General features: G+C 47.9%; 1 protein-coding gene across 7 annotated transcripts in view; it reads left to right on the top strand.

Annotated features, from left to right (window-relative positions):
• RGS3 (regulator of G protein signaling 3) overlaps positions 1-16915 on the top strand; it is a 945383-nt gene that overhangs the window by 907880 nt on the left and 20588 nt on the right. The window contains exon 1 of one of the 7 annotated variants that reach the window (XM_078642181.1): positions 15049-15100. The exons of the other annotated variants lie outside the window; for them this stretch is intronic. Coding sequence (XP_078498307.1) covers positions 15057-15100 — 44 coding nt within the window. The 5' untranslated portion in view covers positions 15049-15056. Of the gene's footprint in view, positions 1-15048; positions 15101-16915 lie in introns of those variants that run through there. 7 annotated transcript variants of the gene reach the window in all.

Raw genomic sequence — 16915 nt, 5'->3', positions numbered from 1 at the left:
GTTCTCAAATAGCAATTTAGAAAGGACGGCAATGCAATAGGTCTCGCATTATTAAAGTTTGAGCTATTGGTGTTGCATTATTATTAGCAATGCCAATCGCTCAAACTTTAATAATGCGAGACCTATTTCATTGCAAATGCTTGTTGCTGACTGCTTTGACTGAGTGTGCCCCGGGCTCCTGCCATTCAGGTGCCCAGGGCCTGTGTTCCTTCCCTAAAACTGTATTGAAGCTGAAACCCAATTGGCATCTCTGGCCACATGTCAGCCCCTGGTAAATGGTACCCTAGGTTCCCAGGGCATTGTGACCAGAAAAGACCCCACGGGCTACAGCACTTATTGTGCCACCCTTAGGGGCCCTGCACCCTGACACCCACACACTGCCTTTGCAGACTGAGTGGCCTGGTGCAGAACTACACAGTCTTGACATGGCACCCATCCCTGACTGCCATTCCCACACACCCACTGCCCTGGCATACATCAGTCACCCCTCTAGCTGGGTGCCCTATGCCAGTGGTGTGGGCACAGGTGCATGAGCCCTGTGCCCCTACAGTAGCCAGGGCCATTCCTGGGCGCTGTATGTGCAGTGATGCCATTAACAGTATATGGTGCTGGGAAGTTGTCATTACGAACTCCACAGCACCATAATGGCTAAACTGAGGACTGACAAGTTTGATATCAAACTTCTCAGCACATTACACCCACATTGATGCCAGTGTGGGATTTAATGTAAAATGCACTACAGAGGGCATCTTAGAGATGCTCCCTGAAACCTAACCTACAATCCACGTCTGAGGCTGCATAGGCTGCCACACAGCAGAAATGTTGCTGGACCCCTGGGTGGAGAGCCCTCCCGCTCTTTTGGGCCTGCAACAATGCACATCCTGGGCTAGGTGCTAGGCCTCCTCCCCTAGGATGGACAGGGGGAATCTTCAAAGGCATAGCGCCTTTGAGAGCTTCTCCGGACCATAATTACTTTCACACTAGGTGGACAGGAGAAACTAGAGCTCATATAGAAATCACACTTATTTGAATGCCCGTCAGCAATACCCCTGATGCCAGCCAGGAACACTCTGCACCCGCCGGACCTGGCCTGTGCCCGAGTGGACAAAGACCCTGAGGACGTCCCCCGGCGATTTTGACCTGGAATCCAGTGCCCAAGGACCCACCTCGATGACCCAGACGACGCCTGCAGACTCAGAACCAGGGACCCCTCCAACCGCGACCAGCAGAGGGTAAGACTTCCTGACGTCCAAAGACACCCCTGCACTCGGCGCCCCCGGCCTCCTGTGCCCAACTCCGGGGTGCCTACCTACCCTCCAAGTTCCCAACTTACCCCTCGAAGTGCTGGTCGCTCCAGAAGATCCTCCGTCCCCGATCCTGCAGCGTTTGTTCCCTTTTCAAGATCTCCATTGAATAACATTGAGCGCCTGACTGCTCAAAAGCACCCTGCACCCAGCCGCCCGAGTGCCCCTGGCAGTGCAATCTTTGTCCTATCCTACTTCCGCATTTGCCATGACCAGGAGCCCAGCTCCCACAGCCGCGTGGCCTGCTAGCCAGCAGCCACCAACCGAAGGCCCCCTGCCTCTCATTGGATAACATTGGGCCTAACCAACCCTGCACCCGGCTTCCCCTGTGCCGCTGAGGGTGTACCAACTGTACCTACCTGACCCTGGGAGACCCCTGAGTCTATGCCCAGAACCTTAACTCTGCCAGTTGAGTACTTACCTAAAAGCCGAAAACTCACTTTTTTCCATAGGCTAACATTGACTGGTTTTCACTTGGAAATTTTTCGAAGTGTGGAGTTTGGGAACTTTAAAATATTCACCTAAAATCAGCCAAACAACGAATTCCGATTTACTCACCTGGTATCAGGAGAGACCCCATGGCTGCACCTTTTAGCCCAGCACAAACCCTGAAAAGTACTTTTAACCGTACTTACCAGTAACCTGAATTTTCTTCCATAGGAAACCATTGACTGTTTTTCTGTGAAATTTCTTCGAAGTGTTGATTTTTGCAAACTACAAATATTCTTTAAAAATCGTACCTACTACCAAAATGTAATTACTTACCTGTTTTAGATAGAGGTCCCAGTGCTGAACCTAGGAGTCCAGTACTGGATTACAAAAGTAACGTGAACATACTTTACCTGCAAATTGAATTTCCTGCCATAGGATAACATTGGTAATTTCAACTGAAAAAGCTTGTCAACTTTTAAAATACAATAATATTCCTTAAAAATCACTACTGTAACCAAAATGCTTTTACTTAACTGTTTACAACTCATGTCCCGGCACTGAATCTAGGATCCAGTCCTGTTGTTAGGAAAGTAATCTACAAGGTAACTAATTGCATTCAACTAAAAATTCCCATTGAGCTCAATATTGCATTGTTTGAAATTGTGTTGCCTGTTGCAACGAACTGTAACTATTGCATTCAAAAAGTTTATTGCCTGTTTGAAAAGTATTTAACTAAAGTAAGTCATCCTGAGAAAGTATATTTTGATACCTCGTTGGTTCTAAAATAAAACTATATCTTTTGATACAAAACAATTGGCCTAGAGTTCAGTTCTTGTGTGTGAGACCATTTGTTGACTGAGTGTGTACAACAAATGCTTTACACTGTCCTCTGATACTGTCTTACTGCTCGACCAAGCTACCACTTTAGAGAGTAAGGTTATATCTAACTTTAGCCTCTTCCAAACCTCTGGGGACTGTGGTCTCTATACACACTACCTTACTTTGGTCCAGTATATATAGAGCCACTTTCCTACATCCTGACCCTCTATAAGGAGTTTTTAGAGAATCTCGGCAACATAGAACACAAGAAATGTGTTATAATCCCTAAGATTCATATTAAAAGTAAAGGAAGGGGAACTAATATAGAGACCAATAACACCTTTTAAATGTGTTCATAGCTTGTCACATGGGAAGTTTCAAGCAAGATTTAAAAACCAGTTAGTTAAAATTATATCAATGGAGTATCACATTTGTATGGCTTCTCTAACCATAACAGAGCATTCAAATGTATTCCTAGCCAGTCAGTGTTTCAGAATTGAGAATAATCCTCTAATTTCTCCTGTTCTCTCTTTATCAGGATCTAAAAATGCTTTATCTAATTATCTATAGGCTGTTTTCCCTCATTAGGGTGCAATCAAAAGATTTTATGCCAAGAATGTCACATGAAATTAAGTCTTCTAGTCTCAATCTACATGATAGTTGATCGAACCTACACATCCAAGTTAGTAATACAAAATTCAAACTAATGCCCCTCATTACCAACAAATATTTTATAAACATGCATTTCCCCCCCCCCCCCCCCATGTAATATGCGAATTGTTAGGATTTTCATAGCCATCTGCATCTTTCAGTATATACAAAATGACCTCAGTACAACATGCTCATCTATTTTCTACCATTATTCCATACGGATTAATGCCACATCTAAAGTAACGTGTAGATTTCCCTGTCCTTGTTGAGACCTTTTCGTCATTTCACACTGTCTCTAACTTATTGGTCCAGCATGTCTCTATTGGTTTTCGTTTTGAGTCCCTTCCCCTCCGATCTTGTTTCATCGGTTGTATGCCCACAAATCTAATTCGGACTTTCATTAACTGTATGCTTCTCTTTCATATGTCACAAGTGGATAACATTGTATCATTTTTCAGTGTCACCACAAGTTCTCGCCATCTTTCCTTCAATTTATATTTCGTAGAACCTACATACTGCAATCCACTGAACGCAGTTTTTCTTTTTAAAGTCTCAATTTTCCTAAAATTTTGCAATTTTCGCATTTCGTTAAGAAATGTATGCATATACAAGTACTACATCTCTGGCATCCCCTAGGAGATACTGGTAGCCAATGGGACCCATGATTATTCTAATCCTATAATTAATTATATTTGATGATGTCACTGGGACTCAGTAGATTCTTTGAAGTTGGTGCCTTTTATGTCATCAAAGGGTTGGTTGTAATCTACTTATCCAAATCAAGTTTCTAAACATCGAAATGTTGGACAAAACTTATATTTAACTTCATTATCAGTCCTGTGATAGGGTATAAATCTAATGTGCTTATTTCTATTGCCTCTCTTTATTGGTTTGTCCTTAATTAGATCTGTGACAATTTCCTGTCCTCTACTTCAGCCACTTGGCGTACTTTCACTATGTAACCTCTATCAGAAAGAACTTTCCCCCGCAAAATCAAAGAAAACATTGCAGCACCCTCGCCAGGAACGCAGTGCCATGCCACCCCAATGTCCTAGACCCCAGGAACGGCCATCACCCAGTGCCTGCCACCCTGTGCCCCTTCAATCTTTACCTCATCATGCGCTGTTTGTTTGAAACTTCTTGAGTAAGTATGCCGCAAATTCTAAGAGAGGTAAATGAGAAAATGCAACACAGGCAACTATAGGGGGCACACACCATCCCTCCTGCTCGGCAACAAGAGATCTGGGACATTATTGTGTGTCAACAGTGGGTGGCCAACAGCAGACAATCTTACTTCATGGCAACAGCAAATCAGCAGCTAGACTCAGCAGCCATGCTGTTCACAGTGGTCTGTTTTTGAAAACCTATTATACGTCTCAGCGCAAGAGCACCGTGTTTAAAAATCCATCCACAGGATTTCGAATTTGTATCAGACAGCTCAGCGGGTGAGCCACCTGCCGTGGAGTTCTCTGTTTAGCCTGCCTCTCATTGGTTTGGCTCTCCGGCCAAAACGATTAGACGAATAGCAATGCATTTTCATTTGCAAAAGAACTGGGTCTTGGTGATGCCTTTGGGAAGGATGTTTCAAGTGGCCCCATTTACAGATGAGTGACCCTGAGACATGCCCTTCAGAAGGCTGTTTGCAGGCGCGCCGATTACAAATGACTGAGAGGCTGTGTGTAGGGGGCCTATGTACAGATCACTGACTGTGGGAGAAACCATTTGGAAGGCTGGATGCAGGGGCCCTGTTTACAGATGACAGACTGTAAGGTGCCATTTGGACTGCTGTATATAGGACCCCATTTGCACGTGACTGCGTGAGAGATTCCCTTTGATAGGCTGTTTGAAATGGCCCCATTCACTAGAACCCGACACCAGGTACCCGAAAGGCCCCACACTGCAAGCATTCAGGAAGATCTTCAAGACCTGGCCTTTCGGATGACCGGAGCTGCCCGAACCCCCCCACTCCCAGCGCCTTGAGACCCTCGGGGTGAGTAGCGCGCTGTAGAAATCCCATGATTGATTGATTGATTGATGTATGTGTTATCTATATGCTCTGCAATGGCAAAGAGCCTTTCCTTCGTGTTACTCTCACCTCTATCCAGAGTTTAGGGGTCCATTGACCCTGTGGAGCACCAGTCCGCCCTGCCGTGTTTAGGTCTCGCTTACAGACCCCGTGTAGCTGTCTGTCGTCGGGAAAGGACATGACCGGTCTGTTGTCGGAGGAGGCGATGACAGGTGTGACGTGTTTTATGTCACATGCGCAGATAAAGCAATAATGGCTGGATTGTTAGTTACCTTCTATTTTTGCATGAAGCAGGTTTCCTCTGCCAAGCAGATGCTTTTAGCACATGGACAGGTCTGTGGGGTCCGTGCGGGACCTCAGCTGTCTTTGCATGAATGGGGCATTCATGGCTGGGACCTTTGGGGGACAGTTTGGAGCAGGCGTCACTGTCCGTGTCCTGCCTCTCACTCACACTACTTGAAAATAGAGTGCTGAGTTGAGAGTATATTTAGAGCGCCGGGAAAGAGCCAAACACTGTTGTGTTTTGGGTTTTTTTATTTTCGCGCGTCTGAAGGGTTAAGTAAGGCGCCGGCCTGTACCCGAGATTTCTGTTGGCGCTTTGCAGCTGCGCGCGTGCGTGCACCCTCAGAGTGACTTGGCGCCCCTATCACTCTTTGTTTTTTGTTAATAGACATGACGCACAGCACCCGTGATGCTGCACAACGTGGCTATAAAACGATTGACGCAGCTAATAGGCCTAATATGCGATGCTTGTTAGTTCAGTTAATCTGGGTTAAATCTCAAGTAAACTTCAAGCTATCCACACAAAACCAAATTTGCAGTCGAGACTAGATAACTGAGCATGCAAAATTGTAAGTTACTGACGACACATCTGTTTATTCCAGTATGCACCGTCGGCCCGTCGAGATGTTTTTTATGCGGGTCACTCGAGTTAATGTCGTTTGCCCGGCTCGTTGCTCGGTATCAAGTGATGCTTTTGGGCTGGTCTGCGGACGGTCACATGATGTTATCACGCTGGAATGGGAACTCGAACATGTACACTGGGTTGTACAAAGGTTCTTGGTCGTTGCCACGGTCCTACTGTTTGTAAAATATCGAGCATCTACGTCCAAAAGGGTTAACAGGGAAGCAACGTTGTTTGCTCGTGTGCCACCTTATCTTCTTTCCAGAAAACTATATGTGGCCAGTGCGGAAAGCAGACGTTTTGTAAAATCTGCCGTGGCAGAGTGTGCAGAATGTAATGAATGCTGCGTGGGTTTTGCAATTAGCTGTGTGATATTCCATGTTCCGACACAAGAGGGAGCCTCTCTTCTGCGTGCGTACATTGTTTTCTCTACCTTTGAATATTGTGTCGGTTTGTTTCAAGACTATTGAAATTAATCTGGTATTGGCATTCATGTAGCGCTTTTCTAACCTTTTTGATGCCACTAGAGGTCTCCAAATTTATAGCGCGCGCATACCATTTGTATGGGCTCGCGGCACTCTGAACTAAATCGAGATATAGAAGACGGCCGTCAAATCTGACTTCTTAAAATGCATACGCTCAAAGATTAGCGCCTCGGGAAGTGGGTTTTCGAACTCAGCAGCTTACGGATCATGCCCCGCCTTCCCATTCCCGACACTAACCACCCCACTTTCCACTAACTACGGCTACCCTGCCGACATCCATCCCCACTCACCCCCGCCCTCAGGGAGATTACTAGGAAGAGAAAGAAAACTGAGTAGCAAGATCCGCTCGTGCTGCCGGGGGTGCAAGGACAGTGTAAGTGCCACTTAGCGCTTTCATTGTAAGACTAAGTGCAGCTATCTAGGGTTTATCTGGGAGGCCCGCCGCCAGTTGCCGGAAATGCCTTACACCAAGGCTGCCTCGTTTTGATTCCACCCGGGCCACCCTTCTTCCACCAAGATGCACTTTCTCTCTATCTTGCTGGTTCTTTTTCTTCCCTGCTTTCTCCCTTTATCACTGTTCAGTTATCCTTACCACCCTCTTCGCTTCTGACTCCCCCGTTCTATCTCTTGCTTTGAGTCTGTGATGACGAAAAATAAGTCCTGGACCCTCCCGCCACCTGTATTCGCCTGTACAAATTAAGCATGTGTGCCCCGTCCAGTGTCACCCACTCAGACCCTGTAGAGCAGGGTGAGTGCCGGTGTGACAATAGCAGCCGCTCAGGGGCTGCCGGATGAGGGTCTCACCTGTGCAAACCCCTGCTCATGGATATGGGGAGTGCACGCCCCTTGAGAGGGTTAATCCCCTCCCACACTGTGGCGCACTCAGAAGTGGCACCAGGTGAGTGCCTCTCCCATGCACTCGCGAGCAGCAGACCAGGAGTCTTTCCCATACTGACACCTATTCACGAGTAACATGAGCAGGACTGAGTGTCTCCCCCACACTGCCACACACTCACAAGCAGTTGGGCCAGTGTGAGTGCCTTTTCCACACTCACCAGGAGCTGGGTGAGTGCTTCTTCCATGCTGCCACGCGCTCGCGAGCAGCAGGACCAGGATGACTGTCATTCCCATACTATCACACACTCATAGGCACAGGGATGAGTGTCTTTCCCATACTATCACACACTCATAGGCACAGGGATGAGTGTCTTTCCCATACTATCACACACTCATAGGCACAGGGATGAGTGTCTTTCCCATACTATCACACACTCATAGGCACAGGGATGAGTGTCTTTCCCATACTATCACACACTCATAGGCACAGGGATGAGTGTCTTTCCCATACTATCACACACTCATAGGCACAGGGATGAGTGTCTTTCCCATACTATCACACACTCATAGGCACAGGGATGAGTGTCTTTCCCATACTATCACACACTCATAGGCACAGGGATGAGTGTCTTTCCCATACTATCACACTCAGGAGTAACAGGAACAGCATGTGTACCTCTCGCACACTGCAATGTATCCAGGAGCAGCTGAGTGCCCCTCCCACGCTGTCGCACACTCACTAGTAGCTGGGCCAGGGTGAGTGCCTTTCCCATACTATCACACACTCGCCAGTACAGTAGCTGGGCGAGTGCCCCTCCCACGCTATCACAGGCTCACTAGAAGCTGGACCAGGCTGAAAGAGACTTACTCAGATTCTGCTGCTCGGGAGTGAGTGACAGCGAGGGAGAGGCACTCAGCTGCTCCTGAGTTGAATTTGCCGTTCGAAATTCCACATCCCGATGAGCAGGGTTTTCCTGACTGCACACTCCACGTATGACTGGATTTTCCACATCCGATGTTCACAGGGTAGATGTGGGGGGGTGGATGTTTAGGGGTGAGTAAAGGGATGTGACAAAGGAACCTAATGTTTAACTGGAGTGTAGGAAAAGGGGGTTCGCCTTATGGAAAAATGAGATAAGTGGTTACTTGTGCTGTCAAACACACTCAGTCGGATTATCTGCCTTGAGTGAAATCGGTGTAAATTGGTCGTGGGTAAAGTGTGGCCATTGGAATCTGCAGAGTTTGCACGGATAACACTTTTTGTGTACAAGTTTGCGTACAGAGACGTTCAGTTATTTAAAAAATCTAAATCTGTGAAGCAGGCCCTGGGTAGCATTCTGTGGTCTTTTCAGGCTCTACCTTTATTCCCCCTATCCAATCCCCTGGACATTAACCACTTGTGGCCAGGACAGTAGATTTGAAAGTACATTGATAGCACTCGGCTGCAGCAAGAAACACGACAGACTGATTTTATAGAATCTGCCACTTGGTGGCATTGGAGTCACGTCTCTTTTCAATGCTCGCTATTTTATAATGGAGCTTTGAAAGAACATCTTGTAGATTGGAATGCAACATTTCTGACTTTACAGTGACAGCGTTTTTGAAAATAGATGTATTCCAGAGGGAGCAACATTCCCCTGCAGTTCTGGTTGGTTAGCTTAGTTCATTGGAAATACCTCTTTACTGCAAAAAATGTGGCTTCGTTTGTCGAATGTGCACAACATTTTTTAAAAGCTGTGTTATCCATTTTTATATTTTTTCGCACACTTTCAATCGTGTTGATCATGATTGCGTACAAAGTGGTAGGGAGTAGCAAAGCTCGTATTTACCATTTAAAAATCTCATTACATTATTTGCTGAAGTACTCAAAACAACAAATTGAGAAAAAAAAGTGTATAAGTGAGTGTACGGTTAAGTTGTTAAAGTTCAGATTTCTCATTTTGACCCGTTCTGGTACACTTAGATGTATAACGGCTCTAATGAAAGGAAGATTTTGAGGGGCGGCGGAGGCCTTACTGCAGAGTAGGCGATCAGAACTGCCTACCTTCAGAGGAATTTAGTTGTATACGGTTCCCCAGTGCACCTGCCTTCTTTGGAATGATTTGTTTGTTGTTTTCATTCTCGAGTCTGCAGGTAATGAAAATGCTTGTTTCCGTGTTGCGTGAATAGTACAGGTAGTCCAGTATGGTGCGGTAGTAGAAAGCAGTCTGCAGTGACGGCTGCAGGAGATATTACATTCCTGGGCTAAGGGGGGCAGAGATGAACAAAGCTCTGGGAGCCAACATATGAGCCGAGGCGTCAAAGCATCAAAAGATGTGATTCGATGGACAAACATCTATAAAAATATGGCAAAGGCACTTCAAAATATAATGACATTTATTTTGTGATATGTCTGTGCCTCAATTAAGTACATACGATCATATCACCGAATTGAGTGATATTAAGTGAAAGTTGTATAAACAAATCAAAAAACATGCCTTGATGCTGCAACGAGTTACCCAAAAATGTTCTTTATGTATATGGTCTATATTGTGATTAATAAACATGACGGGAGATGATTGTGTACTAACCGTACACAGATGGTGCCTTGTAGAGCGCAGGTCCTGGACTAAATTACTTCGATGCACTCACTAGTCGGTTAATAAAAATAATAGTGAAGCAAATGAGCAAGGGTCACACAGTTTGTTCAAGTGGAATTGAGTCCAGGTGTCTGAGTGTTACATCTTACCCCCTTTTACAAGTCTGTCTGAAGCCATGCTGCACTTCACTTGTCTCCCCTCGAAGACATGTAATAAGGTCAGGGCTTTAAGTGGGGGGGACTGGTGGTGCTCTAAAAGGGGCGTGGCAAATTTCTCAAAGGGGTGTGGACTATCCGAGTAGGGGCGTGGTCTTAATCAAGATAACTAGCATTGTGTGCTTAAGAAAATCATGAAGTCGCATCCAGCTAAGGATAATAAAATAGGCAAAAAGTATATTTATAAAGTAAAAGCCATAAAATACCAAACCTTTAAAAAACATGTAAACATTATTTACATTACTTAGTGAATATCTTCAAGGGTTTTGGAAAATCCTGCAATAGATTTCTGTGTCTATTTTGCTGGGGTTTCTCACAACAATTTTCTTCAGCAGACCTTCTACCTTTTCTCTCCAGACGCAACGTAGCTCCACCTGACGAACCTCCGCATTGCTGGGGGAAACGCATGTTGCTGTGACCAATCCGAGCGCAACTCGGAAATGACGATCCCGGGCCGGTGATGGGGAATACTGGCAGGGTGTTTTCAAGGCTCCTTCTCAGAGTGGCAAACCCGGCCTCGGGCACACAACACAGCTCGAGGGGCTGGGGTTGAGTCAATGCACACACAAGGCTCGGGGTAAAGCAGGCGCTCCAAAGTTCCCCAGTGGTGAGTTAATCCGCACAGAGCGTGAGGGACTCGATCCTGGGGCAGATCAAGCTTTAGGCAGAGCAGGCATCACGACCTTACGCCCCAGCTGTGTGCCAATGAGCACACCGAGACAGATTTCATACGGGGCAGCTTCACGAAGGCACAGCGCAGAGACCCACACAGCAACTGGAAGGGTGGGTGCTGGAGTACTTTTTTATCCCTGAGTTCCCAGCTCTTCTCAGGCCCTTGGAGATAGGCAGGCTTCAGAGGGGCAAAGCACACAGCACAGCTTCTCTTCAAGTTAGGGGGACACAGCACACAGCAGACAGTCCCTTGGTCCTCTTCCTCAGCCATCACAGCAACTGTAGGTCAGCTCCCAGACACTCAGCACGGATTCCTTCTTGATCACGAAGTTTCCTAATCTATTTTGACTGGGGCTCCAGTCCTACTTTTATACCTCAATAGCCTTTGTTCTTCTTGGGTGAAGGGTCCTGGACCCAATCTAAACCAGTTCTGTGTGCACTCTGCCAGTGCACCTCTTCTTCCTTTGTGAGTGTGGGCCAGGGCCATCAGACGCACCACAGGAGGTGGAGCCAGAAGAGCCCTATTGAGACCCAGGTGCTACTCCTCCAACCACTCTACATTCAGATGGGTCTATTCAGCCTTGTGCTGATACAGCCAGTCGCCTGGAGCCGCCCCCAGCCCCTGTCACTCACAAACCAGACAGTCAATACACAACCAGAGGCACACAGAAAGGTTGAACAGGAAAATAGCCACTTTCTAGAAATGCTATTTCCAAACTTAGAATTTAAAAACCATCTTCACTAAAGGATGGATGTGTTATTAAATTCTGAGTTCAGGGATATCCGATTCCATATGTCTATCTTGCCGTTATGGGAAGATATGCAGGCAGCATTCCCCATGTTATCCTATGGGCAAGGTAGCCTTTCAATAGTGAAAAACGAAATTGGCAGTATTTAACTATCAAGACATGTTACCAACACTAGTAACACCAAACAAAAAACGGTATGTCTGGTCACCCTACCTTTGACCTTTGAGGCCTGAAAATAGAGCCTCCTTTTGAGGCCCCCCAAAAAAACCTGGGAGGGGGTGGGGGCTCAGAACCCCACAGACCTCCCCCTCCCACTTAAAGCCCTGAATAAGGTGCACACTCTAGGGGGCTCCAAACCGTTTGGGTTTTTCCTAATGCTTTAATTGTGGTCATAGATGTGCTTGAGCCTCTCCTAAATTTGGCGTGTACCAAGCCTGGTGAGCCAACAGTAACAATAACTTAAAATAACATCCGCTGCCTTCCCAGGGTGCACCGCGTCACACAGCTGCAGTGACTTCAGAAAGCAGTGCTCTGTCACCCTTTTAATTTATCTTCAGTTTCCGTTTCAAAATGTGGGTGGTGGACGACGACGGTGTTCCCTGCGTCACCAACTCCAAAATCTCAGGTGAGGCAGCGGAGGGGGGTAAATCACCCCATACCCCCTACACACAGTTCCTGTGCCCATGGTGCAATATATTTCAGTAGTGTCCTGTGCTAGTCTGTTCCCTGAAGCCATGTGCTTTATCGAGAAACGCCGAGTAGACCATGGTGCACTGTCACCCGCATTGTTTTGCAGGCTATCAGCGAGTGAAGTTATTCCCAGCCGGCGTTTGCAGCTAGTGCTGGTCCGCGCTGTGCAGAGTGGAGGCGCAGTGTAACAGCATCTTCTATTTGCTTTGATGCCTGCAGCTGGTGCTATGCTAGGAGGCGTTGTGCAGTGATTCGTACTGTAGTGCCTTGCATTCTAGCGGATGTGTGTGGTGTGGGCTGGGCCAGAAAGGGTGCTGGTGCTCTGCTGAGCCCCCCTCTCGGTTTATTTTGCCTGTGGCCGATTCTGCACAGTGCAGTACTCATTGGTGGCAGTCCTCCGGTTATTGCCCTGGGAGACAGTTCCTAGTCAGCCTCATCTCTCTGCTTTGCCTGCAGCTGGTGCTGTGAAGCGCGCGCAGTGTTATGCTGTACTCAGTATTGCTGTTATGCTGTGCATCCCTGAGCCACAGGGCAAAACACGCGACCGTTTGATGCGGGTGAAGTTCCCATCCAGGCACTTCTTTCTACTGACTGTCTCTGCCTGCAGCTGTGAAGTGCTGTGCCGTGGTATGCTGTATTTAGTGGGAGTATGCACATTGGTGCGCAGTGTTACGTTGATTTGTATCACCCAAGAGGGTTTCCAGGCGCTTGAGCAAGGTGTATAGATGTGTGGCAAACACAAGATGATGGAGTGCTGAAACTTTTCAACCACTCACCCCCAGTCAACCGATCTGGGTTTAATCCATCATTCTTATGTTCGCTATGCCACTCCAGTTTGGACCCAGCCATATGCAAATCAGTCTTGACCCTGTGCCTCATGGGAACAGTCAAGCCCGAACTGCCAGGCCAGGTCTTCCCTGGACTGGAGACAAGCATCCTGGGACTGGTTTTGGGCATCAGCCAGGCTAGCTTGAATCCAGTGGCACAGCGAGCAAGGGACCCATGTCTGGGCATACCCTGCCAACTTAGGGCGACCAAAGCAAACACAGGGCGATGATGGACAGAGCGCTGAAACTTTTCAACCACTCATCCCTAGTCAACAGTTCTGGGTTTAATCCATTGTTCTTCTGCTCACTATGCCACCCCAGTTTGGACCCAGACATATGCATACCAGTCTTAACCCTGCTCCTTAGGTTTGTGGCCCCGAAGGTGCTTATGTGTATATGTTTTTGATTTTATATAGCACAAACTCGACTAACGGGTATTCGAGCGCTTTCCATGAGCCCTAGTTGCATTACAGACTTAATTTCTAGGCACAGGGAGATTAATTGATGTGCCCAGAATCACAGAATGCTTGAGCCTCTTACCAGACTCCAACCTGGTTCCCCTGCTTTAGGGTTGGCCGCTCTAGCTGTTAAGCCACATCCTCTCCTATGGAGAGCCAGGTCTTTGGCTTCTTGCGCAACTCAAAAAGTGAGGCTCTGATGTGTTGAGGGGGTGGCTCCATGTCTTGGGTGCGATGTAGAAGAACGAGTGACCCTCTGTTTTGCTTTTGTGGATATGGGGAACGTGTGCGAGTGAGGCAGAGCGTAGGTGCCGCCTGCCCGTGATTGGTCAGAGTGCCTGCAACGTCAGGTGTTTTATGCTCTGCAGCATTGCATAGTTGTGCTGTATAGAGTAGTGATAAACAGTGATGCGCATCACCCACGCTGCTGCCCATGATTGGCGAGACGCTGTTTCACAGCCATCCTCTTGCGCATTCAATTCGCCTATACCCAGTGCCGTGCTGCGATGTATAGTGCTGTATAGTAGTGATGTGCAGTTATACCTTGCAGCGCTGCATAGTGCTATATAATAGTGATGTGCAGTTATGCCTCGCTGCGCTGCATAGTGCTGTGCTGTGCTGTATAGTAGTGATGTGCAGTTATGCCTTGCAGCGCTGCATAGTGCTGTATAATAGTAATGTGCAGTTATGCCTCGCAGCGCCGCACTAAAGTGCTGTGTAGCAGTGATGTGCAGTTATTTCTTGCAGCGCTGCATAGTGCTGTATAATAGTGATGTGCAGTTATTCCTTGCTGCGCTGCATAGTGCTGTATAATAGTAATGTGCAGTTATGCCTCGCAGCGCCGCACTAAAGTGCTGTGTAGCAGTGATGTGCAGTTATTTCTTGCAGCGCTGCATAGTGCTGTATAATAGTGATGTGCAGTTATGCCTCGCAGCACCGCGCTGTATAGTGCTGTATAATAGTAATATGCAGTTATGCCTCGCAGCACCGCGCTGTATAGTGCTGTATAATAGTAATATGCAGTTATGCCTCGCAGCGTCGCGCTGTATAGTGCTGTATAATAGTAATATGCAGTTATGCCTCGCAGCGCTGCGCAGTATCGCGCTGTATAGCAGTGATGTGCAGTCATGCCTCGCGGGTGCTGCCCGTGGTTGGGGTACGCAGGTTCCACGCCGGCCCTTTCTCTCTATTACTTTACCCGCGGTGGCGTACTGAAGAGTTGCGCAATCCTACGCTGTCCTCTGCTGCTGGACGCGATGCCCAGTGCCTCGCAGCGCAGTCCCGGGGCCCTCTGCTGATTGGTCGGGGCGCTGGTTCCCACCCAGCCTCTCCCCCTATTTACTACTCGCGCCGCTGGGCCTGTCACTTCCGCGCATGCTTGGCTCGCACCGCGCACTGCAGCCTCCCGATGCGCCCGTCCATGGGGGAGATCTCGCAGCGCTATCTGGAGAGGTAGGACGGGTCTGCACGCAGGGTCGAGCCCGGGACAGGACGGGACTCGTGAACGCGCGCATCGTGGCGGACTACAGCCCGGATCTGCGCGTGCATACTATTGGGGATTTAGTGGATCTGTTTGCAGCGCTGGTGGGCGCAGAAGTTATTCAGTGTGTGAGATCTTTTAGATTATAAGCGGTTTGCCCAGACTCCTGCTGGCCCCTGTGTACGTGGGGTTTAAGATGAAGCGCGATTATTTATATAGAGTTTGCAGTTTGCACTGTAGCTTAGTCGCTTCTGTGCGCTTGTTTTTTAGTCCATGTGAGCAGTTTATTTAGGGCACTTGAAGGTCTACGCCGCGAGATCCCCGCACTGCCTGCCTGTGTGCCCCAGTTCCTCATCCTGTATGTGTTTTAACATTCACGTGTCTCACCTTGTGTATATTGCTTATAACTCCTCACCCGTCTGTAAACATGCCTCGTGCTCGCTTCTCTTTTGCAGTATACCTGAGGCGCCTCACCCTGTCCGTCTGTGCCTCACCCCCTCTGTCTGTGCCTCACCCCCTCTGTCTGTGCCTCACCCCCTCTGTCTGTGCCTCACCCCCTCTGTCTGTGCCTCAAGCGCCTCACTCCCTCTGTGCCTCAGCTCCTCACCCGCTCTGTATACACCTCAAGCTTCTAACCCACCGGTCTGTATGCCTCAGGCTCCTCACCCTGTCTATATATTCCGCATATCTCCTCATCCTCTCTTTGTATAATCCGGCTGGGCTCGAGCTCCTCACCTCTCGGCATATACCTCAAGCGCTTCCTCACCCTGTGTATATACCTCAAGCGCTTCCTCACCCTGTGTATATACCTCAAGCGCTTCCTCACCCTGTGTATATACCTCAAGCGCTTCCTCACCCTTTGTATATACCTCAAGCGCTTCCTCACCCTGTGTATATACCTCAAGCGCTTCCTCACCCTGTGTATATACCTCAAGCGCTTCCTCACCCTTTGTATAAACCTCAAGCGCTTCCTCACCCTGTGTATATACCTCAAGCGCTTCCTCACCCTGTGTATATACCTCAAGCGCTTCCTCACCCTTTGTATATACCTCAAGCGCTTCCTCACCCTGTGTATATACCTCAAGCACTTCCTCACCCTGTGTATATACCTCAAGCGCTTCCTCACCCTGTGTATATACCTCAAGCGCTTCCTCATCCTTTGTATATACCTCAAGCGCTTCCTCACCCTGTGTATATACCTCAAGCACTTCCTCACCCTGTGTATATACCTCAAGCTCCATCTCACCCTGTGTGTATACCTCAAGCGCTTCCTCACCCTGTGTATATACCTCAAGCGCTTCCTCACCCTGTGTATATACCTCAAGCGCTTCCTCGCCCTGTGTATATACCTCAAGCTCCATCTCACCCTGTGTGTATACCTCAAGCGCTTCCTCACCCTGTGTATATACCTCAAGCGCTTCCTCATCCTTTGTATATACCTCAAGCGCTTCCTCACCCTGTGTATATACCTTAAGCGCTTCCTCACCCTGTGTATATACCTCAAGCGCTTCCTCACCCTGTGTATATACCTCAAGCGCTTCCTCGCCCTGTGTATATACCTAAAGGTCCATCTCACCCTGTGTGTATACCTCAAGCGCTTCCTCACCCTGTGTATATACCTCAAGCGCTTCCTCATCCTTTGTATATACCTCAAGCGCTTCCTCACCCTGTGTATATACCTCAAGCGCTTCCTCGCCCTGTGTATATACCTCAAGCTCCATCTCACCCTGTCTATATACCTCAAGCTCCATCTCACCCTGTGTATATACCTCAAGCGCTTCCTCACC

This window comes from Lissotriton helveticus, chromosome 5_1, assembly GCF_964261635.1.
Source record: "Lissotriton helveticus chromosome 5_1, aLisHel1.1, whole genome shotgun sequence".
In the NCBI taxonomy this organism is placed as follows: Eukaryota; Metazoa; Chordata; class Amphibia; order Caudata; family Salamandridae; genus Lissotriton; species Lissotriton helveticus.
Note: the sequence above shows the minus strand (reverse complement) of the source record. Positions and strands in the feature narration are given on the sequence as shown.